This window comes from Rhizomucor pusillus, assembly GCF_041956525.1.
Source record: "Rhizomucor pusillus strain CBS 183.67 unplaced genomic scaffold VTP01scaffold_7, whole genome shotgun sequence".
Taxonomy (NCBI): domain Eukaryota; kingdom Fungi; phylum Mucoromycota; class Mucoromycetes; order Mucorales; family Lichtheimiaceae; genus Rhizomucor; species Rhizomucor pusillus.
Genome location: NW_027192149.1, coordinates 297958 through 322901, shown reverse-complemented (window position 1 = coordinate 322901; position 24944 = coordinate 297958). Strand labels below are relative to the sequence as shown.

At 46.3% G+C, this 24944-nt stretch overlaps 7 protein-coding genes across 7 annotated transcripts; 4 read left to right on the top strand and 3 right to left on the bottom strand.

Annotated features, from left to right (window-relative positions):
- Positions 1 to 8373: 8373 nt before the first annotated feature.
- VTP01DRAFT_9605 (uncharacterized protein) lies at positions 8374 to 10934 on the top strand (the record flags this gene model as incomplete). Its single annotated transcript, XM_069388850.1, has 5 exons — positions 8374 to 8540; positions 8620 to 9302; positions 9362 to 9695; positions 9760 to 9992; positions 10561 to 10934. 5 exons carry the CDS (start codon positions 8374 to 8376, stop codon positions 10932 to 10934), a joined length of 1791 nt encoding a protein of 596 aa, XP_069240025.1.
- Positions 10935 to 11251: 317 nt separating this feature from the next.
- Positions 11252 to 11758, bottom strand: VTP01DRAFT_9604 (uncharacterized protein; the record flags this gene model as incomplete). Its single annotated transcript, XM_069388849.1, has 1 exon — positions 11252 to 11758. One exon carries the CDS (start codon positions 11756 to 11758, stop codon positions 11252 to 11254), a length of 507 nt encoding a protein of 168 aa, XP_069240024.1.
- Positions 11759 to 13388: 1630 nt separating this feature from the next.
- On the bottom strand, positions 13389 to 14598 carry VTP01DRAFT_9603 (uncharacterized protein; the record flags this gene model as incomplete). The annotated part of the gene is made up of 7 exons (XM_069388848.1): positions 13389 to 13484; positions 13556 to 13581; positions 13651 to 13715; positions 13783 to 13840; positions 14073 to 14238; positions 14390 to 14462; positions 14519 to 14598. The coding sequence occupies 7 exons, from the start codon at positions 14596 to 14598 to the stop codon at positions 13389 to 13391; spliced, it is 564 nt and encodes a 187-aa protein (XP_069240023.1).
- Positions 14599 to 18401: 3803 nt separating this feature from the next.
- VTP01DRAFT_9602 (uncharacterized protein) lies at positions 18402 to 19814 on the top strand (the record flags this gene model as incomplete). The annotated part of the gene is made up of 1 exon (XM_069388847.1): positions 18402 to 19814. The coding sequence occupies one exon, from the start codon at positions 18402 to 18404 to the stop codon at positions 19812 to 19814; it is 1413 nt and encodes a 470-aa protein (XP_069240022.1).
- A 446-nt stretch (positions 19815 to 20260) lies between these two features.
- VTP01DRAFT_9601 (uncharacterized protein) lies at positions 20261 to 22016 on the bottom strand (the record flags this gene model as incomplete). Its single annotated transcript, XM_069388846.1, has 7 exons — positions 20261 to 20722; positions 20792 to 20923; positions 20985 to 21089; positions 21171 to 21499; positions 21582 to 21668; positions 21770 to 21908; positions 21966 to 22016. 7 exons carry the CDS (start codon positions 22014 to 22016, stop codon positions 20261 to 20263), a joined length of 1305 nt encoding a protein of 434 aa, XP_069240021.1.
- Positions 22017 to 22105: 89 nt separating this feature from the next.
- Positions 22106 to 22446, top strand: VTP01DRAFT_9600 (uncharacterized protein; the record flags this gene model as incomplete). The annotated part of the gene is made up of 2 exons (XM_069388845.1): positions 22106 to 22181; positions 22256 to 22446. The coding sequence occupies 2 exons, from the start codon at positions 22106 to 22108 to the stop codon at positions 22444 to 22446; spliced, it is 267 nt and encodes an 88-aa protein (XP_069240020.1).
- A 694-nt stretch (positions 22447 to 23140) lies between these two features.
- VTP01DRAFT_9599 (uncharacterized protein) lies at positions 23141 to 23365 on the top strand (the record flags this gene model as incomplete). The annotated part of the gene is made up of 1 exon (XM_069388842.1): positions 23141 to 23365. The coding sequence occupies one exon, from the start codon at positions 23141 to 23143 to the stop codon at positions 23363 to 23365; it is 225 nt and encodes a 74-aa protein (XP_069240019.1).
- Positions 23366 to 24944: the final 1579 nt, after the last annotated feature.

Genomic DNA, 24944 nt, shown 5'->3' with positions numbered 1-24944 from the left:
AGCGGATTCGATCACTTCTTCCTCTTCTTCATGCTGCTCTTGTTCGACTGAGCCAGTTTGTTGCTGGGTGGCAACCTTCTTCTTGCCGAAAATGGGCACAGCGAACTTCCAGCGGAGAGTGCGACGAACAAGTTCAGTGCGGGTCAACACAACAGAGGCGCCTTCGACGATTTCTTCGCTGTCAAGACCAAGAGCAAATGCATGATCGTGGCCATGGATACAAATGACACCATCAACGGTAAGGATCCATTTTTGAGTGATCTTTTCCTTTTCGAGCTGGACGATCTTCAAGGACTCTGCAACGTCGCCTATAGACAGAGTAAGCATTAAAATATACAGTGCAAGGAATTATTAAACTTACCCTTGAAGCTGACAGCGAGCTTGCTAGCATAGTTGATCAGGTAGCCATCCTGGAAAGACCACAGCTGGCGTTTGAATCCAGCGTATGAGAGCTTTTGCAACGTGATACCAGATTCAACGGATTCATCGGTAATGGCTAGGACGAGATCATCTTTGCCTTCAGTGGCAACCTTGATGAAAAAGTGAGCTGCATCAGGGAAGTAAGCCTTGCGCACGATAATATGCTTGGTGACAGTGGTGGTCTTCTTGACAACCCAGCTGGCGACAGTGGTCTTGACACTGTTGGCTTCTTCTTCTTGTTCCTTGCTTGCAAAAGCAGGAACGTGGAATTGAACAGCATCGTTTTCTTGTTCGCTGACGGCAGATTGTTCATCTTCAGCAATATCAAGTTCAGCTACACCGGAACGACGGACAATACGAAGGTAGTAGATGACCGTCTTCCAACGGACAATGATAATGCCGCGCTCGGAAACTTGGATAGTCTGTTCTTCTTCATCATCGCCTTCAGAAAGGATCCATTTGCGAGCTAGTGCATAGCAATGATTTAGTAAAGTTTACCACTTTAAAGAGAAACTGCTCATCTGAATGAAAATACTTACAGCGAGTAAGAACAAGGCGAAGCATGTACTTGTAGTTGACCAAATAGCCATTGACATAGATCCAGAGGAAGCGCTTGTAGTCAACAGAGTCGTCAAGTTCGTAAATACCAACTTGATCCTTTTCGGTACCAGCAGCAAGGTAAGTGTTCTGTCCACCGTAACGGATCAGGAACCACTTGGATTCCGGAAGACACTTGTGTTTGGTAACTTCGTGGTGGTGCAGTTCCTTGAACCACTTGTAGACCAGAGTCGATGCAGCAGCAGCAGCTGTGGCCTTCTTTCCGGCTTCGACAATCTTGACACCAGTCTCCTTGGGCTGTTCCGGAATGAGAGAGGGAATAAGGATTTCCCAGCGCTGTTCACGTCTAGCACCGTTCTTGAGGTTTCCGTGGGTCTTTTCTTCCTGAACAAAGACATCAATCTTATCGTGTTTGTCAGATCGCTTCAATTCCTTGATGGTAAGAACGTATGAACGCTTGGCACGCAGGTAAATGAGACCTTCAGCGCTGTGTTCCCATTGCTGATCGGCAGCATCGCCGGTAACCTTCCATTCAGCGAGGTGGGCGCGTTCTCCAGAAGAGAGACGTCCCTCAGAAGCATCAAGAGCCAACTTTTGACCCTTCAGGTTGATCAAGAAACCGTTGCGGCAGGACCAGAGTTGGCTTGCGAAATCCGTAGATCTGAGGCGAGTCAAGACTGCATAGGCGCCTTCCTTGGCTTCACCGTCAATGTCCAAGACGTAGCCATGCAGATCGCTCTTGATGATAAAGTAGCCAGATGTGGGGAGAGGGCCACTGTGAGTTTTGTAGCGTACGACTTTTTCGAAACCAGTAGGTACATAGTCATCAGTGTCTGTGAAAGAATCCTTTCGAGTCAATTTGGGCTTGTAAGTTCGAGATCTGCGCTTGCTGCTAGTAGTAGAGGATGTTTCGCTCTTGTCATCGGCAATGATAGGAGTAGAGGCAGCGACTTCTTCGATTTCATCATCGTCATCGTCGTCATCCTCCTCTTCCTCGTCGGTAGAGTCCTCATTGGCTGATTCTTCGTCTTGCTTGACATCCAATTTCTCTTCTTCACAGCCTTCGACTTCTTCGGTAGATTCAGCAGAGGTGGATGACTCGGTAGAAGCAATAGCGCGCTTTCCGTAGACAGGCTTGGAGAATGTCCAGCGCATCCAAGCAGCAGAAACCAGGCTGAGCTCTTGACGTCCGTTTTCGACATGCTTGCGGACCTGCAGTTCGCGCAAACCGACTTGGGCACCAGCGACGGAGGCGCGCTCGGGGCTGGAAACGCTGACGACCAAGCGTTCGTTGGACTTCAAGTGGATCTCGCCATCGACACCAAGGGCCCAGTATTGAGTATCAGATTCAGAACGCTCGCGGACAAAGAGCTGCAACTTCAATCCATGTTCAACCAAGACACCAGCAGCGGCGTAAGCGTCAAGAGCAAGGCCAGTTTGTACGTTGATGAGATGACCTTCGTCGTAACTCCAGAGTTGCCACTTGTACTCCTTAAAGTTCATGGGACGGGCTACAACAGCATACTCATTTTCACCGGTAGGCTTTTGCTCAACAGTCAAAGCAAGGCGTTCAGAGCCATGACCAAGGCGAATAAACATTGATCCAGATGGGAAAACGCCCCAGCGGCGGACAATGGTCTTCTTGATGACACGTTCGTACTTTTCGCGGCTAGAGACTTGCAAGCGAGCGTCGCCAACGCTTTCCAAGATCGAGGAAGTAGAACCAGTCTTGCCAAATACAGGGACAGCGAAGCCCCATTGTTGAGAGTCGTCAGAGAGAGCACCGCGATGCTTAAGCTGCAGAGTCTCGTTTTCCTTGGTAACACCGTTCTTGGGAGCGAGCACAAGACTGGGGCGTGCCTGGGGATGGATGTGGCCTTCTACGGAGAGACCCCACTGCTGGTTCTTCTTGCTACGCCAAAGCATCTTTTCATGCCACTGGATCACATTGCAGTTGGCTTCAATCTTTCCACCTGCAATGTCAAAGACATAGCCAGTTTCCATATTGACGATTTGGTTGTCTTCATCGCAACGCCACAGCTGGCATTTGTAGTTCTGGAAGTCCAACTTGGCCAGCTTCAAGAAAGCACCTTCCTTGCCCTTGGAGGCAGTGATAACGAGAGAGTTGTCGGATTTCGATCGGATAAAGAACCAGTCCTTCGGGAACAGTGCATACTTGGTAGTAACCACTTTGCGCTCGCTGCGAGTAGCTAGTGATGGAAAAACATCTGTGTTAAAGCATAACTCTTAAAATGGAGATAAATATATGCCACTTACATTTGCGGACGGTGGTGATCATAAGAATGATCTTTTCGAAGCCATAGATTACTCTGCGGGATTCAACGGTGCGGTAAAGACCATATTGAAGGCTCCAAGTGTAGTGCTTGCCGCTCTTCTTTGCATCGCAAATATGGACTTGCCAAGAGTCGGCGTGGCGAGTGAGGCAGATACCGTGGTCAGCGTAGGTTTCGGACACAATGACACCGTTGGTCTTTAGGCTCCACAACTGGCGCTCGTCAACGGCATTGTTCCTGCCATAAAGCTTGGTGTGAAGCTGTAATTGATCATTTGCTGATAAAATCAAGGGTTAATTAGAAATTTCATTGAAATCTATCGAGAGCAGAAGAATTTATCAACTCACCCGTCCAGTAGAGGACAAGTCCAGTAGCAACGTGGACTAGGTAACCTTGATCGAACGTCCATTTGAACTGCTCGATATCAGCATTGACGTCAAGCTTCTTGAGGGTTACCGAAGATTCAGCTTGAGCTTTCTCGGGAACGAGGGCGTAGCCATCAGAGGTAGAAATGAAAAAGTGATCCTTGGGCCAAGCAGCGAAGCGCACGACCGATTTGGCTGCTGAAACTTCCTTTGTAGCCTTTCTCCATTCTTGGAGGAGGGCGACAGACCAGCGGACCAGGACCTGCAATCCATCCTGGACAGAAATTTCTGGAAGAAGCAGACCCCAGCGTCGCTCTTCCTTGGAAACGCGGTGGTCGACCGCGATGACCGAGAAGGAGCTCTTATCTTCAGCAGCTTGAGGGGCAAGAACCAAAGAGGGCTCGAAACCGTGGACGAGGTAACCGTCAATAGTGAGGCTCCAATGCAAGGATCGGGAAGAAGTATCAATTTGAGTGAGAGCCGCGTTTGCACCTTGGGAAATGGCTACAATCGATGCCGTTTCAGAATTTTTTGTCCCTAAAGAAAAACATTTTTTACGTACCATTCAAGCTCAAAGCGAGGCCACTGGCATAGTTGATGAGAACACCAGAGGAGTATGTCCAAAGCTGAGTGCGCCATTCTTGGCGATCAAGATGCTTGAGAGTGACAGTCTTTGATTCGGTCGAGGCTGTCAAGACAAAAGGATTCTCCTTGGTAGAGCCAGCGACGAATGATCGGATAAAGAACCAGCTTGCTGGGTACTGGGCATATCGGTATGAGACTTTAGCTTCGGTAGAGGAACTGGTAGCAACTGTTGCGAGAAAGGAGGTTACAGAATTGTTTGCACTTCCAAGCAGACTGTCGAGCTTACCTTCTCTAGTCTTCTTCTTGAAAACGGGAAGAACAAAATTCCATCGCTGCTCCTTGTGATCACCAGACAGCTTGTTCTGCAAGCTTACGTGCTCCTTGCCTTCAAAAACGGCCAGGACCAAGTTTGCCTCTGATTGGACGTAGATGAATCCTTCGGCAGTCAATGCCCAAAGTTGATTCTTGTTGTCCTTCTTCTTTTGCTCGTAGTGGCAGATGGGTGCGCCATGTGCGATGCAGCCTAAAAACAATGAATGATAAATATCCTTTGTTTTCTTCTGTTGCATTATTGGCTACTAAACTTACCTCCACGGACATCCAAGACCTTTCCGGAGGCTTTATTAAGGAGGAAGCCATCCTTGTATCTCCAAAGTTGACTGGAGTAGCTTGCAGTGTTTAGCTTGGTAGCAATGACAGTGTCTTCGGAGACAGTAAGGACGGAGCCAGTAGACTGGTTCTTGACAAAGAACCAGCCATCAGGGAAGACGCCCTGCTGCACCTCGGTAATAGTGCTTTCCACGGTGCGCTTCTTGAAAACGGGAAGTACGACGGTGAACTTTTGATGATCGTGTCCAGATTTAGCCTTCTTTTGGATATGAACGTGAGCGCCTTCGCGGTTAAGACTGAACCAGCTTTCCTTGAGACCAAGGAACCAGCTGGGATCTTGGCGGAGACAGAGCTCATTGTTGGGAGTAAGAGTCCAGCTTTGGATCTTCAAGTCTTTTTCGGACACTGCAGCTTGACAGACATAGGCATCATCCTTGAGGGTATCGGCAGTGAGAGCAAGGCCAGAGTGCTTGTTGATAATGCGACCAGTCGCGCTATCAAACGTCCACAGTTGGCTATCATATCCGGTCTTGCGCAAAGCGTCAACAGTCAAACGAGCACCAGATTGGTTCAAAGCGGATGCCTCTGAACCAATGAAATAGCCACTGTGCTGGGACTTTAGGAAGAATGGAGTGTCAGGGAAAGTTCCTACAGGAACCTTTTGAGCCTCCTCTTGATCCAAGCTGGAGGCAGTAGATGCGGAACGGACAGAGCGCGCGTCTACGTAAAAGCGGGGTAATGTTGTGTTAGTAAACAGAGACTTGACAAACGAGGTCTAGACTGTGTACTACCGTCTGCTTTGACTTGAGCGACAGTCTTGCTGACCGGTGTTCCGGATATGCTATCCATAGTGCTAGTGCTAGGACTGCGCTTCGGCTGAGTTGAAGCGCTGGATGAAGATTTGGTGACGGGAAGCACGAAGTTCCAGTGCTGTTGCTTGCTGCGCTTATCAGCAGATTGGAGATGCACATGCAAGCCCTCGCTTCGAGAAAAGAACGACTCCTTGATGCCCAGCACAAGAGACGATTTTCCAGCAAGACAAATGTGTCCGTCCGATGAAACAGCAAACTTTTGGCCGGCGTCTTTGGCAGCTGATTGCTGCTGCAGCACTAATTCTGAGCCCGCCTTGATGTTGCCTAGCAGTATGATTCGAATGTGTCAGATTCCAAGCGTTTCCATTATTTTGGCGGCGACTTTGCTGCTGTGACAGATTGGTTGCTCGAATCTTTCCAGATTCGGCTTCTTGTACTCCAACTTGAAAAATAGGACATCCGGGTGCTCCGAGTTTGGTGTACTCGATTCTCCGCCCAAGGCAATCGATGACAGCTTGCTCGTTATCATCACAGCAGCAAGACGCGCGCGCGCAACGAAAAAGAAGAAATGTATAGTTTGATAAAACGAATGGCTTACCCTTTGCAACGTCCATAACAAGATCGGTGGCCTTGTTGTAAAGGCGACCTTCGCCATCGTGACGCCATAGTTGGGCATCAGGCTCGCTAGTTCGAAGAGTGGAGATCACAATATGTGCGCCCTCCTTGTTTTGCGAAGCGGTTAGCACGTAACCGTTGTTGTTCTTGATGAAGAACCAGCCTAGATAGCAGTAACTTAGGATACCAATTGTGATATGGCTAGGCCTCCTTTCTAAGACATACTAAGTGGAAATTGCTGCGACATGACTTCTTTTTTTCTCTTATTACGATAATGAGGAAGACTTTCGAATGATATATGCTAAAAACGTGAGTAAAACCGGCAAATGCTCACTTCAAACCTTTCTCGCGCTGCTATGTAAAGCAAGAGGCGATAGAGAGGGAAAAAGAAGCAAAGAGAATGGGTCTGTGAACTCGATACAAATAAGGTGGCGCGATCAAGCGACTATCCAGACTTTGAGTTTGGACACAGCATATGTGCTTCCAAGCAAGCAGTAAGTGGTGACAATCTCGAATGTGGTACACTCTCAATCATTTCAGGCTTCGTGTCACAGGTCTGCTTTCAGACATGCTGCGTGCCTCGCTTCTTTCAAAGCAGCCATTTTAGTCTCTCTGCCGAACCTTGGCGATGGTAGCACAGGCTAAAAAAAATGTCTTTGCTGGTTTCACTGCCTGTTGATGCATGGCATACCTACGAGAACTTCCGAGGTACTGGGGCTGACCACCTATTTTGCGAGAACATTCGGTCTTTGGGCGTTTGCACCGGATCCACAAGGACACGCGAGTGATAAAGGCACCCGGAACTACGAAATTAATACTTATTTACGTGATTATTACACCGGAGGCATGTACAAAGCTTAGATGCGCAAGATTGATACACCGTCTCGCTAAATATCTGGCTGCCGATCTTTACAAGTATTTTCAAAGTATTATGTCTTTTGTGTTTCGTCTTGATCGGTCTAAAACCCAGAGGAGCTTTCCTTTCTTAAGCATATCTCCTTCCAGGCTTTGCTGACCATCAGCATCGATAGCTGACTTTGCATTACAAATGCTTTAGGTGCAACATCACCCCCAGTCAGGACTATAATTAGGTACGCAGCCCCAGCGCCTAGCTGCATGGTCAACATTGACGGGAATGTTTACGCTCTTGCGAAGGGCGGGTTTGCACACTTAAGGCTAAGCGTTTGAGGTTCTGTTTATGTATGCATGCAAAAGAGATACAAGCGCACCAATGGCGACATGCATGCCTTTACTCCTTGTCGCAACGGCTCTCCAAATTCGTGATTTGTAACACCTTGTGTGCGACTTTCAGACCCTCGTCTTGGATCCATTGCTTGCTACTCGCTGCAAGAATGTCCCGGGGCAGCCGTTTTTTCGAAACATTTACCACACCTTTTTTTTCAAACGCGGCACTTGGAATGTTTGCCCTCTTCGGTACACGGGCTCAAAAAAGAAATACTCGAGTAATTGACGTCAGCGTCCGAGTATAAGCATAAAGCCAAGCTAGTCACCCCACGTGGGAATCTCTCGATTTGCTCGCCCATCTGCATATAATACTGAGACGAAGCTTTCTCTTTTCCAGGGAAGGCTGCTACTAACTGCTGGCAAACTTTGTGCATGTCGGGGAGATATCTAATTTGATGCGACAAAAAGCAAGCATAATCGTGCGAGAAAAACTGCTTCTCTTCGGCAAAGATCTACCGCAAACAACATGTCACGAATGCAGTGTTAAATTTGTTTGTCATGCCACGTAACTTCAACTTTTTTTCTTAGTCCATCTCGGTAAAATAATTGATGGAGGCGCACAAAGGACAAGAAAACATAAACATGTGACGGCGATAGACGCTACGTTAGATGTCAGAAGCTATTCACTATTTGGAATAGTGTTCAAACCTGTTGACGAAGCTATGTGCCGTGTAAAGTTGACGCAGGAAAAGCCGGAGGAGCTGCTACTGCTGCTGCTGTTGCTCCCAGAAGCACCAATACTGGGTAGCTGTTTCATTCCCCCAGACATCGGATTACCAGCGATCTCGATTCATCACCCGCTTGCCAACAAAGAAAATTTTCGTCAACTTGGTTACATCCTCCCTGATTACTTTATCCCGGATCATCGTAATGTCATCGTATTCTTCGTACTATCGAGATCAACACTCGTCATCCAGCGGAGGAGGCCGTAGCAGTGGCAGCTATAGAGATGGCGGCTACTCCAGCTACAGAAGCAGCAGCGGCTCTTATCGAGATCGCGGCTCTCGTGATGCATCTCCCAGAAGATCCAGCAAGCCGTAAGTCGTACATCTAGCTTGATCTTTGCAACTTTGGTATTAATGTAACTGATCGCAATTACGATCATCGTTCTTCTAGTCGCGATGGTAGAGATTATTCGTCATACAGTTCTTATCGCTCCGGTGGTTACGGCGGCGGTAGTCAAGGCGGCGGATACGGCGGCTATGGCGGCAGCAGTGGTGGCGGAAGCTACGGCAGTGGTGGAGATCGTATGGGTCAACTCGGAAGCGGTCTGAAGGACATCCATTGGGACTTGTCATCCCTTCCCAAATTTGAAAAGAACTTTTACGCAGAGCATCCTGCAGTCGCAGCAAGATCGCTGCAAGAAGTCGACGAAATTAGAGCCGCAGCCAACATGACAGTTACCGGCAATAATGTTCCCAAACCGCTCAAGACCTTTGAAGAGGCTAACTTTCCATCATACGTCATGAAGGAGCTTTCGGAACTAGGATTCGCAGCGCCTACCCCTATTCAATGTCAAGGCTGGCCTATGGCTTTGAGTGGCAGAGACGTCGTTGGTGTTGCCGAAACAGGGTCTGGAAAGACTTTGGCCTATACCTTACCGGGTATTGTCCACATCAACGCTCAACCTTTGCTTGAACCTGGAGATGGTCCAATCGTATTGGTATTGGCACCCACGAGAGAGTTGGCTGTGCAAATCCAGCAAGAATGCACAAAGTTCGGTCGATCTTCCAGAATTAAGAATACTTGTCTTTACGGTGGTACTCCTCGTGGTCCCCAGATCAGAGATCTTCAACGAGGTATGTAATACGCCTTACGTATATGTGATGAAAATATCTTCTTACCAATTGTCTTATAGGTGTCGAAATTTGTATTGCTACTCCTGGTCGTCTTATCGATATGCTGGAAGCTGGCAAGACTAACCTCCGACGTGTTACATACCTTGTTCTTGATGAAGCAGATCGCATGTTGGATATGGGTTTCGAACCTCAAATTCGCAAAATTGTCAACCAAATCCGCCCTGATAGACAGACTCTCATGTGGAGTGCTACCTGGCCAAAGAGCGTGCAGCGTTTGGCGGAGACTTATCTCAAGGACTATATTCAAGTAACGATTGGTTCTCTTTCTCTCAGCGCATCCAAAAATGTCAAGCAGACTGTGGAAGTCTGTGCAGAGAGTGAAAAGCGTAACAAGTAAGCTGTCGGCGCAAATTTATACGCAAACTGATTTTGACTGAACAATGTCTTGTTTTGTTAGACTTATCTATCACATTGAGCGCATAATGGAGGAGAAGGAAAAGAAGACAATTATTTTCACCAGTACAAAGCGCACGGCGGATGATATTACTCGTTTCCTCAGACAGGATGGTTTTCCTGCGCTGGCTATTCACGGCGACAAGCAGCAAAACGAACGTGATTGGGTATTGAATCAGTTCCGTACAGGTGCTCATCCGATTATGGTTGCAACTGACGTGGCATCTCGTGGTATCGGTAAGTGGTATATAACTACATGGCCGTCAGTACAGAAACTGTGCTGCTCCCCTACAGCATACTGTCATGCATGCAGTGCCGAAGCAGGCCTTGCCAGAAAGATTGACATCTTTTTGTTGCATTGTTGATCATGAGTATCTTTTCATACAGCCGGCAGGGCCAAGGCGTATGTGGATTGATATCGGCATACCATCTCTGACGGCCGCGATTATCGTGACTTTGAAAAGACATGGATATTTTGATCTTGCTTCGCCGTGCTTCTGGAGAGTTGACACTGATCCATTGTGAGAGAAGAGATCCTGTGGGAAAAGGGGGAGTCTGTCGGAAGAACATAGTGCTTATGATGAGCAAGGAACATTATTGCACGAACGAATTGCCAGCCCCCTAGAGGGTCCAGGTTTAATTCTCTCTTTCGGCAGCATGCTGCAATGTGCTCCGCCTTGATTCTTTCTCGGGTCCGTGTTCAACTCATATTAGAAGCCATTGCATGGGACTCTTCCTTGACATGTAGGGGATGGGGTCCTATCTTTTCACGCTATCTAACTTTTGATTTTTCTCTCTTTTATAGATGTGAAAGATGTCAAGTTCGTTATCAACTATGATTTTCCTACAAACATTGAAGATTACGTACACCGTGTTGGCCGTACGGGTCGTGGTGGTGCAACTGGCAGCTCTATCACCTTCTTCACAGCTGAAAACGCACGTCAAGCCCGAGATCTTGTTTCTATTCTAAGAGAAACCAACCAACCCATCGACAGTCGCTTGCAAGTTATGGCTGATACTGCCAGCTATAGCAGCGGTGGTCGCGGAGGTGGCGGCCGTCGCGGCGGTGGAGGATTCCGCGGCAGAGGTGGCGGTGGATATGGTTCATACGGTGGCAGAAGCCATGGTGGCGGTGGTGGAGGCTACTATGGCAACGCAGGAGGAGCAGGCAGATGGTAACCAGCCTGGAAGGATATCATTTAGACTACTGAGCACGTTTGAGATTATTGTATCATTGCACTGTTGCTTTGTTTGCCAATTTATGTCATTTCCGTAGTTTTCTTTTTCTTTTTCCTTATTTGCTTTAACACGAATACATAAACTACAGTTACGACTATGACCACTTAACATTTTAAAACTGGATTGTGGAGCAAAGCATGCTGATGATTTAACAAACTTTATTGTGGAAGGGTATCATAAAATAGTATCGAAAGCGAAAGCAAAAACACAAACTTGTTCTAAGTCTTGCAAAGAGTATATACATGGATCAGTGTAAACTAATAACAGGCTGGTGATGATGAGGTGGTAGGTGTCCAAAAGATATCCTTGTCACAATCATCATCTGAGCGACAAGTGTAGTATGTAGACATGTGCGAGAAAAACAAAGGAGCGTCGCGGATCGATTGTGTATCAATGAAAAGCTTGGCAGGTCGCTGTTGTTGATGTTGTTTTTGCTTCTTTGTGTCATCATCAGCGGCTGTTGCAGGAGGAACAATGGTAACTGCAACTGTGTGATCTGTGACAGGTGTTCCTCCACAAGCATTCGGCACGCCAGACAGATCAAGAGGAGGTATGTAAGGTCGTTGACGCGCGGATATTAGTCTGGTTGACGTCCGATCACGGGTGACTTTTGAACAAGTTGAGGTAGAGGATGAGGAGGAAGAGGAGGAGGGAATCATAGTAGCCAGCCAGGACCGGTCATAGTCGTCTTGACTGTAGGTATATTCAACTTGAGTTTCTTGAGTAAATCGAACTCGCTTGCTGCTGCTGTTGTTACTTGACATGGTTATATTTAATAGGTTTGAAGAAAACAGATGCTGGTGGTGCAGGAACAACAACAGCAACAATCCTTCCCTTTTTATTTGTGTGAAGCACAGGATTTTAAATTAAAAATGGGCACATTTGGCTCGAAGGTCTATTTTTAAAACATTGACCGAGTTGAAGCAAATCAAAAACGGATTTATGCTCTCGCCCCCACCCCCAACCTGTCCTCCGTTTCCCTGAGCAGCCGCCTTCTCCCCGGTTGTTGGGTACGGCTTTCGTATTTTTCATTTTCTTTTTTGGCGGTTGATATGTATATACGGCTAGGGCCTATACCAAAAGACATTGGATATCCTATTGGCAGGAAAGAAAAAGCTCAAGCCGCGGAAGTGACTCTTTTTGAAGGGAATCGCCACTGTTTTGGTAAAGTGTCAAAAAACAGTGGAACTGTTATTTCAAATTGGAATTGTAGATGAGAAGTAAAGAATTTCGGAAGAGTTCTTCTCCGTCCGAAAGATGCAGAAAAGCTTGAAATCCAAGTTGTGGTTATCTGCGCCACATTTCGCGGCTAGCAATTTTTTCAGGAACCAGCCACGCTGAGCATATAAAATTTTTTTTTGCAGAGCTGGTGCTATGCTAAAGATGCACGCGCCACCACGGGTTACATTCAAGTCGTACCTTCAGAAAAGCCTACTGCCGGCATTCCTTGCAAATGCAAGCAAGGCCAAGACACCCTTTACTTTTGGTCGCGGCACTGGAACTTTTTCATTCTCCCTTACGGCACGGAATTCAAAAAGGGAAAAAGAAGGCACTGGGATCGTGAACAAAAAGTTGCAGTAGCAGCAGCAATGTGACGACGATGAGCTGACGATTTTTGTTAGATAAGAAAAAGGAAGCGATCGCAGCAGGGTCTCGACAAAGAATGTATAGTTATAAATTACTTTGCTCCCCATTTTCGACAAGCAACTGCTGTTATTCGCTGCTGAAAATTCTTTGTCAGCTTCAGCCTTTACCCAAAATGGTCATTTTGACACTTTCAAGAGCAGCAGCAGTTATCAAGGCATTAAGTGGGAAAAAGGTATCATGCGGCGATGAATGCATGGATCTTGTACTCCTGTTCTAACCGCATTTTACCAACCATTTTCTTGGCATCAATGCTTAGCATCCCACATCATCTGAGCGTTTCTCCAAACCTGTCCGTCGTTTTCCGCCAAGCCTTTCTATCCAGGGCGGTGCTAATAACCTTGTGTCGAGCCCTGCAGCAAGAACTGTAGATAATTCGCTAGCAATTAAAAAGTTTCTTACTCCTATTCTCTGTCTCCTGACAAGTCAGAAAGTTTCATGTTGATGCGGAGAAGAAAAGAACTCAAACGTCAAGAGACCTCCTCCTAAAATTCCAGATTGACTGTAGAAAATACTAATAAGGTCAGAAACTTTGGCGCATGCTCAGAGAGTTCCTTGATGGATTTGCTCAAACAATTTGGGCGTGTGTCTCTGCTTTGGTTTGGCAAATATGCAAAACAATATAGGATAGAACTTTGTGCCTTGCCTTGGAGTCCTTCTATCTCCTCGATCATCCGTTGTTCGCTTTCATTTTGGGGCACTATTCTTCCAAACAGAGATTCTAGGCTGACGCTCGTGAGCTGTCGTGAGTCATGGGATTCGATTTCCAAAGTGCAGTTTGTTGCTTAGATTCTCCAAGGCCTGAGTCACTGAAGCATTTTCCTTAAGTGCGTTATCTGACGACTTCTGGTCATGGCGATCCAAAGCCAGCTGGGTGATCTAATAATGAGACGGTTCTACCAGCTACTGGGACTCACAGCTTGCTGAACTTCGGACATATCAACTGTTGCCAGGAAATCCTTTGAAATCTCACGGTGTCTCAGGGAAGGCGATTGTCATCACCTCAGCTAACCTGACGCACAGAAGACGACACAGCTGACAGCGTGAACGACGCGTCTCATGCACTGGAGGAGAACACTGGACACGAAAAAGTCAACTGGCCTTGGGTCATCTGTGAGAAATGCTTGAAAAACGAGGTGCATGCCATGCGAAACAAAGACCACGTTTGCAAATCTTGCCCTTCTGATCGAGAATAATGAAGACTAAAAATTACGCACATCATGACCTAATCAATATGACCGCAATGACGAGGCATTTGGCTACCTTAAGAGAGTCATAGTTACTCCCGCCGTTTACCCGCACTTGGTTGAACTTCTTCACTTAGTCATTCAGAGCACTGGGCAGAAATCATATTGCGTCAATACCACTTTATAGCAATCGCAAAGAAGAGATTGGCAGACAATTGAAAGAGCGGAGACTCTTCGAATCATTTACTTTTGAACGTGGTTGCATGCGCGCGTTGGAATCTTCTGGAACTAAAGGCACGACGGACGCCGACACTGAGCGCGCGGCGTGTTGGGCCAAACTGCTTGGTTGCCGGCCAATAGTCATATCTTTTGCGAGGAAGACGAATTCCAACGATGCTGTAGATGTCACCGGCCTTTTCAACAAGGATAATTTAGATAAGCTTCGAGCCGCTCATGTCAGGTTCGCCAATGATGCAAGTACGCTCAGCTTCTGTGGTTCTCAGGAATCGGTAGATTCCCGTGTCATGGGGATAAGGCAAGACTTTTAGTTGATGGACAGTTTACCAAGCCCCGTGGTGGGTTAAAGTACACTTTAACTCGCTTCTCGTCTGCCTGAACTGCAGCAAGATTCGAAGATCTTTGAAGCAAATCCGATGAAAGACTCCATGTGCCATTCTCGGCATATCAAAATACCTCCAACATCGACGCGAAACCGGGCCCTTCATTGAGCTTGACAGGTCCATTTCCGGATTACTCAAAATAGACTTTCGCATGCGAGAAGAGCTGCTGCCCAAGCTTGCGAGCTTAGTGACAAGCGCAATAGTGATTAGCAAAGACAATACATTGATGATTTTGACAGCAGAAGTTTACAGTCGACATGCATCCATTGACATCCACTGCGGGTCGGAATATCCATCATCGACTTTGCTGGAGAAACGAAACAGCAGATACCATCACCAGCGCCGATGGCAAGAAGCTGAAATCCAAGCTTGTTCTCGGCTCGAAGACAATGAATGTCTTGTCCACTTACTTCACCACGCTAAACGCAAACCCCAGATATTTATTGGACCAGAAACAGGGATTTCATTTAAATAAATATAAACGATGGAGTAGCTGGAAGCGCTCTGTTCGCAGCCAATGGAAAAGACGACTAAGTATTTCTCCTTAGATGATCAAGTGATCTTGATACATACGACTCGAATTTTTCGAAAGATGCGACCAGAAGAATTGTTATCACTGAACATGTGACCACTCTGTCTGCATGCTGTACAGTACTTTGGCATGCACGACGTTGTGACTTTCGAGCGTGCGTGTGTATCTTTTGCGAACGTCTGGTACTGACGTTCTAGCATCCAAAATTTGGTCGTCTAAACAGAACCATATTTTCGCTGGTTTATCAAAAATAGGAGCCTATTAACGTAGATGATGCAGAGCGTGCTTGCTCTGTGCCTTACTAATCACTTGAAATGGCGCTCAAGGCCAGAATATTGCAGCATGTAAATGGAAGACCATTCATTTAGGGTGCGAAAGATGACAGTAAACATGATACATATCTTACGGTCGAGTCAAGATATATCATGGTATCCACTTAAACGGGTAACGTGGTTATATGGTAATAAGTGAGCCGGCGTAGCATTGTCTGTGCGTTCAGGGACCCATCGGCGTTTTGTTCCTGAGCGTTTCTCTCTTTATAATAGAACCATCCAGTATCTCTGGAAAATCAGGCGATTTTACTCCTCAATAGTGAAATTTGGTTAGCTCAAGAATGGGCGTGACAATTGTTCTTTTCTATCTCTGCGCTGCTCATCCTAACGAAAACGTATAATCTTACATATATGAAAATGGGAGGGCCAGAGATACGATGGGGAATCACGCGGTTTGATAAAGTGCAGCTTGTTTGGCGTCACATTCACCAAAGATTTCGTTGGAAGTCTGTGATTATCAACAGCATCATATGAGTCGTTTCTGTTTACGGGTTACGTTGGAGCCAAGAACTTGTTGATTGTCTTAGTTGATGGATCAGGTAACCCTGCCCAAGCCTTGCCGCTTTTACCGTTTTCATTTTTTTTGCTATACAACACCATGCAATAGAATTAGCACACAACATTCAATGGTCTAGCTTCTAACCTTATCATCGAGCAATCAGCAATAGTGGTGTGTTCGTGTGAAAGCTCACAACTAACTCCTTGCTTCCATCACGAATATTTAGTCTGTCAAAGCGACACCGCGAGCTTAGAAGGAGCTAGTCCAATGTATGTGCGTGCGTCCCGAAGCGAGACTGGTTCAAGATCAGTAAAGATTTTCCCTGCAAAGGCGGAGGATGCTCAACATCCATAAATATTAGCTGTTTCCTTATTTCGAGCTGCAGAAAAATAAAACATGCAAAAGGTACATAATGACATAAATGTCCAGAGTACTATAATCATCAGCGATAGCGGATCCACGGGGACCGGATTTTAAGCGGCGCGCCTGATGCGAAGGATCTATGTTTACTCTGTTCGGCATTCGAGGATTTGAAGCCGAAAGTACCAGCGGCTTCAGCTTGATGAATAAGGCCAATCTGAGGAGCATCGTTTTCAAAGGAATTGTCGATCGCAGCAGCTGCATTTTTGCTTTGAATTGATCATCTTTTGCCATCTGCAAGGCAGCTCGCGGTGACAATCGTACTCGATAGGGAATTCTTATCTTTTTTTCTCACTCTGATATTAAAGATAGCAAAATTACACGTATATTGCTGTGTATGTTGTAGAGCGTTGCTAATAGAAAGAAGATTTCTATAAAATTTTCAAGTGATATGAACGATCTCGTGCGCTTGTCACAGGGTCAAGTTCCACAACGGTGGAACTTGCTATCTAAATAAACAACGGAAGCGAATGGAAGACACGCTCGGATAAACTACATACGTGAGAATCTCGGAATGTCTTTCAGCAAACAGCGTTTGACACTCTCAAGATAGAATCCAGGATTTAGTCTGTAGCTTGATATAAGCATTCTTATCACGATTTTCTCTTTTACATCAATGCCTCCCCATTTTTGCTCCACCAGTACTTTATATCTGTGCTACCATGGATGCTCTTTCCATGTGCTTTGCCATTCTCCCTGGCACCAGAGCTAGAAAAATACGAGTGCATGGACAAGGAAGGCAACCCGAGTGGGAAAAAAGGATCGACGAATACCCAAATGCAGTCAATGTCCGTAATTCGAGCATTCTAAAAAACGCGACTGGGTCCGAGCCTTCAGGTTGGATCCCACAAACAGATTGTCCTGAGCGGCGGCCCGTTTGTGTCTCCAAATAAGCTCCCTTTTTTGGGTAAAGCAGGATTTATACCACAATGGGGTTCGCTCTTCTTTGCTCGGATATCGCATCCGCTTTGTTCAAGAATAGCCAAGCCAGAGACTTGACGTTGGTCGCATGTAGCACAAGCATGAGGTTCTGCATGTATATGCATCCAAATGCGTCAAGCTCGAGTTCATTCTTTTCCAACTGGATGTCCGTCACACAGCCAACGCTTCCTCCAATCGCAAACGTGATAGCCCGAATCTCATTGACAGATGGCAAAACGAGTAGTACATGAGATAGAGAGAGAGAGAGATAGACAGAGGACAAAAAAAAAGTTCAGGAGTAGCAGTGGCGGGAAGGGTTCCGATAAATGACGACCCATCTCATCGTCGTAGCACATTTTGAAAGGAACAGCATTGCAAGCATGCGTCCAAAGTGTGTAGCACAGGTTCAAATGATTTGATCGTTGTTCCCGTCAACTATTTTGCAATCAACCCAGAACTGCAGCCTATGTTCAAAGAAAACTGGATTAGAAGCCCACGAGAGGCAGAAACGAAAGATGCTGCATGACGCATGTACATGTGCCAAAAAAAGTCGCTGTCACCATCGCAGTTCTCACGGAAGCAGCACCGCTCCTCCACCAACTCCACAGCTCCCATCACTCCCTTTATATGTTAACCTGTCTGCCTCTGTGTGTGCGTGTGCGTAGTTAGTGCAAAAGCTTTTCGAGGATCTAGAACATTACAATTCGACGGCACCAGTGGCTCACGCCATTCTTTACCATCGTGTCCATTCGTGCAGCATCTTTCTCTCTATCCAGCGCGCTCCCCTGACCCCTCAGGCTTTGTGCAGTGATGGCAATCACGACACATTGACAGGAATGATCTGGGCAGCTCTTTTTTCGAAAAAAGGTTTAACCTTTGATCCCATACGGGCTTGAAAGGTCAACCACGTTGTGATTTTAGCGATCTCTCTTTTTGGGATACGGTTTTGCCTGGAATGCACGTCAAAGATGTGAACTCTAAAGACAGATGCTCAAGCATATTGCTGAGAAATCTCTTGTACCCCCCATCTCTGTTTGACTAGACGATCCCCTCCCCCAAACGACGCACAGAATTTGCTCTTTATTCTCCTTTCATATCGGCTTGGACTCCTGACGCAATTGTCCATTTGTATGTTTCCCCCCTCACCCCCAACAGAAATATAAATAGGTTGCCACTTTTCCAGCCTCGTTGGTATCCTTTTTCTTTGCTTGTTGCTATGTATATCAGTGGCAAAACGTGTCCTTCAGCAGGCATGAAGCTGGCACCACCTATTCAGAACGCATCCATCGTTCGCTGCGAGAAGCGAGCCGATCAAAAGATATGGTTCATCGTCAGAGTGGTTCCTCAGCAAGGCATCATGTCAAATACCAAACGACCTGTCTCCCGACAACCGTACTTTGTTGCCCGTCGCCACGAAGACTTTGTTGCATTCAACCAGCGCCTTCACGAGGCCTTTCCGACATCCGCACGATCCCTCAGCAGCCTGGCAAGCCGCGCTGGTTCGCGTGCTCCTGCCGATACCATCGCACTCCCAAAACTGAACGGCAAGCGTCTGAACTTGCTACAAAATAAAAAGCAAGTCCATGTCCAACGTCGCGCAGATATCGACAAGTTCATCTCTTCCTTGTTCACCATGCCACCATCCATCTCACAGTCGCTGGTCGTCTTGGAGTTCTTTGGTTTGCAGGATACCGATGCAGAAATACAACCATCCGCACAGCAACAAAGACTACTGCGTTCCCAATCATCGATAACCCAGGACGGATTCTTTGACGGTTCTCAGTCTCTGCGCAAGTCAGCATCGCATCCTGATCTGATTACGACCAACGAAGTTCCAGAAATGCCGGCCTTACCCTCTGCTATTCCCAACGGATTCCACCCTTTGGATCCTCTGCCCACTCAGATCGCAGAAAAACAGCAGCAACAGCCATCACCCTTGTGGAAGCGGTTCAAGACACGAGGACGCAGCCATGCAACTCCTGCTTCGCATGCTACTCCTTTGCCTCAACCCACTATCTCATCGTCCAGTCTTAGCAACTTTTGCTCGCAGGCAGCTAGCAAGATCATGCCGTGGGCAAGTCGCGGCAATTCTCACCACCAGCAGCTGCAGCAATGCATGCCACCCGCTCCTTCGTACTCTACACCCGCTTACCCGCCCATGGTTCCTCCAAAAAGCTGCTGCAGATATCAGCATCGATACCCCCAAGCACGTGCAGCACCAGCGAGCGTGATTACCAGCAGCAGCGTCATCAGCAGCACGTCAAGCAGTTCACACAGCAGCCGTGACAGCCAGAGCACCTCTGCTACGAGCATCGCACCTAGTCCGACGACCTCTCCTACTTTGCGCACCATCAAGATCAAGGTTATTTATGACGTTGATAACATTATCGTTATCCAGGTGCCCCGCTCTGTCACTCTCAGCGATCTCCGTGCACGCATCGCTCAAAAGTTCTGCGATCCTGCTATCGCGCTGCCGCATGATTTCGTCCTCCTTTTCAATGACACGCGTTCATCTGCATCTTCAAACACAAGCGCTGCGTCCTCTCTATCCATTGACAGCAGCAGCGGTACTGCCACTGTCATTGCAAAGGAATCGGATCTCGCAAAGGCTATGGGCACCATGTGGGTGCGTCTTGAAAAGGTCACCCTGCGATGCATTGCTTAAACTATCTTCATTTTTCTTTCCTTTCCCTTCATTCATTTGATGCCTGTTTATTGTTATTATTACTCTTTGCCCCCATCCTCTCATTTTCATATATCCTGTACATAATATTCATTTTTGCACAAATTCTCCGCATATACACTCTTTCTTTACCCAGCTCGCACTCCTTACAACAGCAACATCGACATGTATGCCCAAAAAATTTCTGAAAATTTTTGAGGGGAAATTCTCTCTCAATCTCCATCCATCTCCTTACTCGCCATCATTCTACCTCCCTTCCTCCTTCATCTCTATCATTCCTTTCGCTCTTTCTCTGTGTTTATAGCATTTTCTCTTGTCATTCCAATCTTTTCAAACAATAACTGTATGTACCTTTCCTTGTAAATAAATGAAAAAAAAAGGAAAATCACAATCCTTTACATATACAAAAACCATTTATTTATTTTACTCTAATGCATGGACCGCGAATCGAGTGTCTTGTTGAATACGGCTTCGAATTCTGCCTTGCGCATCTTCATGCGTCTGCGGATCGTCTTGTTATACTCCTCTCGTCGCTTGGTGACGCGCACGCCGCTCATACCAGGCGCGACTTGGTCCTCTGCAATGTATCCGAATTGGCCTACGTTGTCGCGGATTTCATAGCCGTTCTTGAAATCGCGTGCATCAATCACGCCGCTATCCTCCGCCTTGATATGCGTCAAAGCGATAGGATTCAAATCCGCGCAGCAGACGTGAAGCGATTTCGTTGCCTGATCGTAGGCGAACGTGCCAGGCTCTGGAGGCGGGCTCAGTGTGAGCAAAGGCGATTTCTTTGGTAGATAAATGTTCAACAGTTGCATCGTAAGGTGTCGTTGCTTGATCTTTTTGGACCGTTTTATGCGTGAAAATGTAAACGTTGTTCGCAGAGGGTACTAGGAAATTGGCAACAGATTAAGCTTTTTTGATCGATCAAAATGATATTGCATGGGATATAGACTTACTTGATCACCAATCGCTCGATGAAGTTGCTCGACCTGCCACGCTTCCATCTCGTCCCAATCAATAATTGACCACTCTTTCTTGATTTTCGGAGCTGTGCTAGCCTGGCTTTCATCCTGCACCTTGGCATTTGCCTGAAACAACAAGGCATGTTAGACTACATTCATATCTATCACACATTGTTAACTTTCAAACCTTGCAGTGATCCAAGTTTTGCAATGTGTCGACCAGCAGTCTACTTCCTACACCCGCCAGCTGATCCTTGAGCGTCCTGTAACGTGGTGCATGCTCTCTGATATTCTAATAAATATTCTGGGAGTGTTGGAAAACTGGAACAACAAAAGATGAACGATGCAACAGCACGTATGTATGTATATTTACCACAATCTTTTGGTTCAGTATTCGGCCGGCATCGAACTTTTCAGGATGCAATTCTTGCACGGTCACTCCTGTTTCATCGTCGCCTGCAAGGATCGTGTGCTGGATAGGTGCTGCACCGCGATACTTTGGCAAAAGTGACGGATGAACATTGATTGCGCCGTATTTGAACTGCTGTATTATCCGTGGGGGAATAAAGTAGCCGAATGAGACCACAATTCCCAGATCATATTGTTTCTCACTCGGGATATGCCAATCATCCAGTGTCTTCGCTGCCTCTGGCGTGTGGAATACTGGCAGGCTGTACAGTTCCGCTAATCCTTTAGTTGGACCTGTTCAACAAGAAAAGGGACCACGGCTAGTGTGTTAGAATAAGAGAAAGATTGCAACCCATCTTGTTTAAAGAAAACTTACTAGGTGTATGAATCTTGTTCTTTCTTCCTGTCCATCGGTCAGGCGGACACACTAAATCAATGCTATTTATGCAAGAATTCTCTTTTCCTGCATTTGGATAGATATGTATATAAATATGGGATATTCCAAAAGACCCCCCTCCTGCTTCATACGCATGGAACTCATGCCTTTAACAACAACGGTTTTACCTTTTTCAGTGACTAGCGCCTTGAGGTGTGTTACTGCGAAATCGTCTGTACCGAAGAAAAGTACATTGTACTTTTTGCGGCTTTCAGTTACATAGCAGCGGATCCAGCTGTGTCTATCCCAATGCCGGCACTGGGCATACTTGAGGCGAATGTAAGCTTAGCAACCAAAATATTAGCATTGTTCCAAGCTACTTACTGGTGCTCGAAAGAGTGCAGTAGATTTGTACGCAATCGATCGCAGTAGCATAATAACGAACTCGGAAGGCGGAGGAGAGAGCGGGAGTGGCTTTGTATAACCTGAAGGGGTGGTCGGGGTCAGGAACGACAACGCATTTAATGCATGTCAGGCCCAATCAACCGGTTGTGTTTGCTGCCGTTACGAAGGGAAAGGCCTGCTTGCCGTCAGTCTCAGGTGGCTCCAACGTCGTCGTTCGCCCAGACAGAAGCGTGCATTGCTGACAGATGTTATCGCTGACCGAACTACAGATAGCCAGATCGAGATACGAGCCGGATTTAACGCGTCAGATTCAACAAATCGAGGAGTACTTGACCGATTGCATCGCCATCTCTGCTTGTTGATTCCAGACCGAATGCGCAAATCCATTGGCCACGTCTATACCCATACCATAATTTGCTCTGTAGTCGTCATGTTTAGAAAACTATTCTGTCACGTTTGATCATACATAGTAAATCTGTTTTGACTTGTTGGGTAGCACTGCAGGTCAAATATCTTTATGCTTTGTAGTAGCGGTAATGTAGGATAATCGATCAAATTCAGCTTCCAGCAATTGCGATTTTCATTCAGGGGCGTTCGACAGACCAGGCTGCTTTGCGCCGCCCTCTCGTGCTTTAAGGACTTACGTCAAGCTACGATTGCCATCGGCAATAGAGAGTCAAATGAGAATCCTAAGGCATCGAAATGATGTATGTTTCCCTAGATAGCGAATCGAGAAGGGAAACTTTTGGTATCCGCAATCTTGATAACAATGAAATCTATCTTTCACTCGCAGTGACAGATTTCGAGAACTTCGGACCCAGTAACCTCTTACAAGATATTTTTAATTCGCGTCTTGTGCTTCATCTAAAATAAGAATCCTTGGATGAACTTCATATTAATCGGTAGCACTGCTGTATAAAATCACCAAATGGGGTAAGAAAAATCAAGTATTGGTGCGACCATCATCCCATTCGACAAATGGTTGGCGGAACCAGGCCGTCAAAACGGAGGTTGGAGAAGATCGTGAGTTACTGACTTATTTGGATCATCAAGCGCGACTGCATATATAAGAGGGGATCGTCGCCCATTTTCTTTTCCACTTCTTCATTCTTGGCCCTCTTCCCACTTTTCATCCTTCACAACAAGACGCTGCAATGAACTCCCAAAAGCTCCACCTAGCTCTCGCCCTTCTTCTCGCCCTCTTGGTTGTCGCTACCAATGCTCTTCCTGCCACTAGCAAGAACTGCCACAAGCTCCAGGATCAGCATGCCGAAAAGGTCTGCGAGGAATACTGCCAAACTTTCGGACAAGGCAACCGTTCTGAGCTCGGTGAATGCGGCCTGAAAGCAATCTGCACTTGCGAAAAATACAAGAACTAGAAAACCAAAAATTTACAAGTAAATAGCTTGCAGCAATCAATGATATTCTCGCTACAAACTTTTAAAAGTAACATCTTGAGAATAAATATAACCCTGACCCTTACCCCTTCCTTCTTCATTTAGACCTGAAGTTCTATAGCAAATGCTACGTAGTGGAGAGGTGTTTTCTTTTCCTTCCTTTCTTTTGCTCTACTTAAGCGTTGCAGTCAGTGATGCTTAGACCGCGAGTGAGTTGCTATCTACAACATTTAACCTAGTACATTAGCTAGAGACTATACTTGTTTTAGGAATATCTGCGGAATTTTATGACGCAGGTTGAACGATTTAAATAAAGAAACAGAGCGTGGTTCTAGCCATTGGCAACTGTTCTTGACCACAAACGAATGCGGGTTCATTGAAGATACCACTAGAATATAAAGAAAGTTCTTTCAAGTGCAGATCGTTAGCCATGGCGTACGCTTCCTCCTTTCTGCGTATTCAAATCTTCAGCTTTCAAAAGTGCTGCTGTAAGCGCAACCGAATACTTTTTATGGCTATGAATAAGTACAAACTTGTCTGACATTTTTCACCGTACATGAATTCAACTTAGTAAAGGAGCACAAAAATTACAAGACATTTCATCCATGATGACTATGCACTTCCAGTAGCGTACTCGACATTATCTCCTATTGCACCATACTACACGGCCTTCATGGCACATTTTCCACAAATAAATATTATAATATACGGTTACTAACAGCTAAAAAGCGAGGTTGAGCTAAACTGAAAAGTCAAGTAGATAAATGACATCCAAAAAGAGGATAACGGGCGGTGTTACAACAGCGTTGGAAATATAGTCTCGCTGCAGGGATGACGGATTCACAGGCGCAATTTTGCCAGTCGCTCACGCTCCCACAGCGAGGAATTATGGCATTGTACATTGTACATATGGCTAACCACACCGCCAGATTCTGCAAGCATGGGGCAAATTCGATACATGCAGATGATTCCATTTGAATCTCCGCACAACGTCACGCTCTGGAAAGATTACTGCGCATATTCAGCTATTCGTAGCTTCGCCTGCGAGTGTGTGCCTCGGAGTTCCTTCAAGACGGCCAAGCAAGCAGCAAATACGGAACGGCGATGGATGGGCGGATGGGAAGAGGCCTTTATGCCTCTTGGCTTGCTACAGTACCTTTTTTCCATTGATCACAATATTATATGATTAGCATCTATCAGCTGGACATCTGGGCTGACAGATACTATGAGTTGCAGATTTACTCTATGTACTCTTTTGAACCCCACACCTTTTTGGGAACTGGCTATGCCGCCTGCTCATTGTGGTTCCTGGATATATCGTTGACTTTAAAATGCATTGCTTAACGTGAACTGAACGGCACAATTTATTTAAAGAATGAAGAATAAAGTACATACACGTTTACGCGGAAAACGCTATAGCTGTAATGTTGTCTGAGACTCAACATTTTTAGTTGTCAATGTTCACATCGATGCCTCAAATCAAGTAGTCTGTTTGCATCGCAATTGGTAATCCTAGTATCCCCTAAGTAGCAATACTGAGTGCTATGCATAGCTAAAGCGA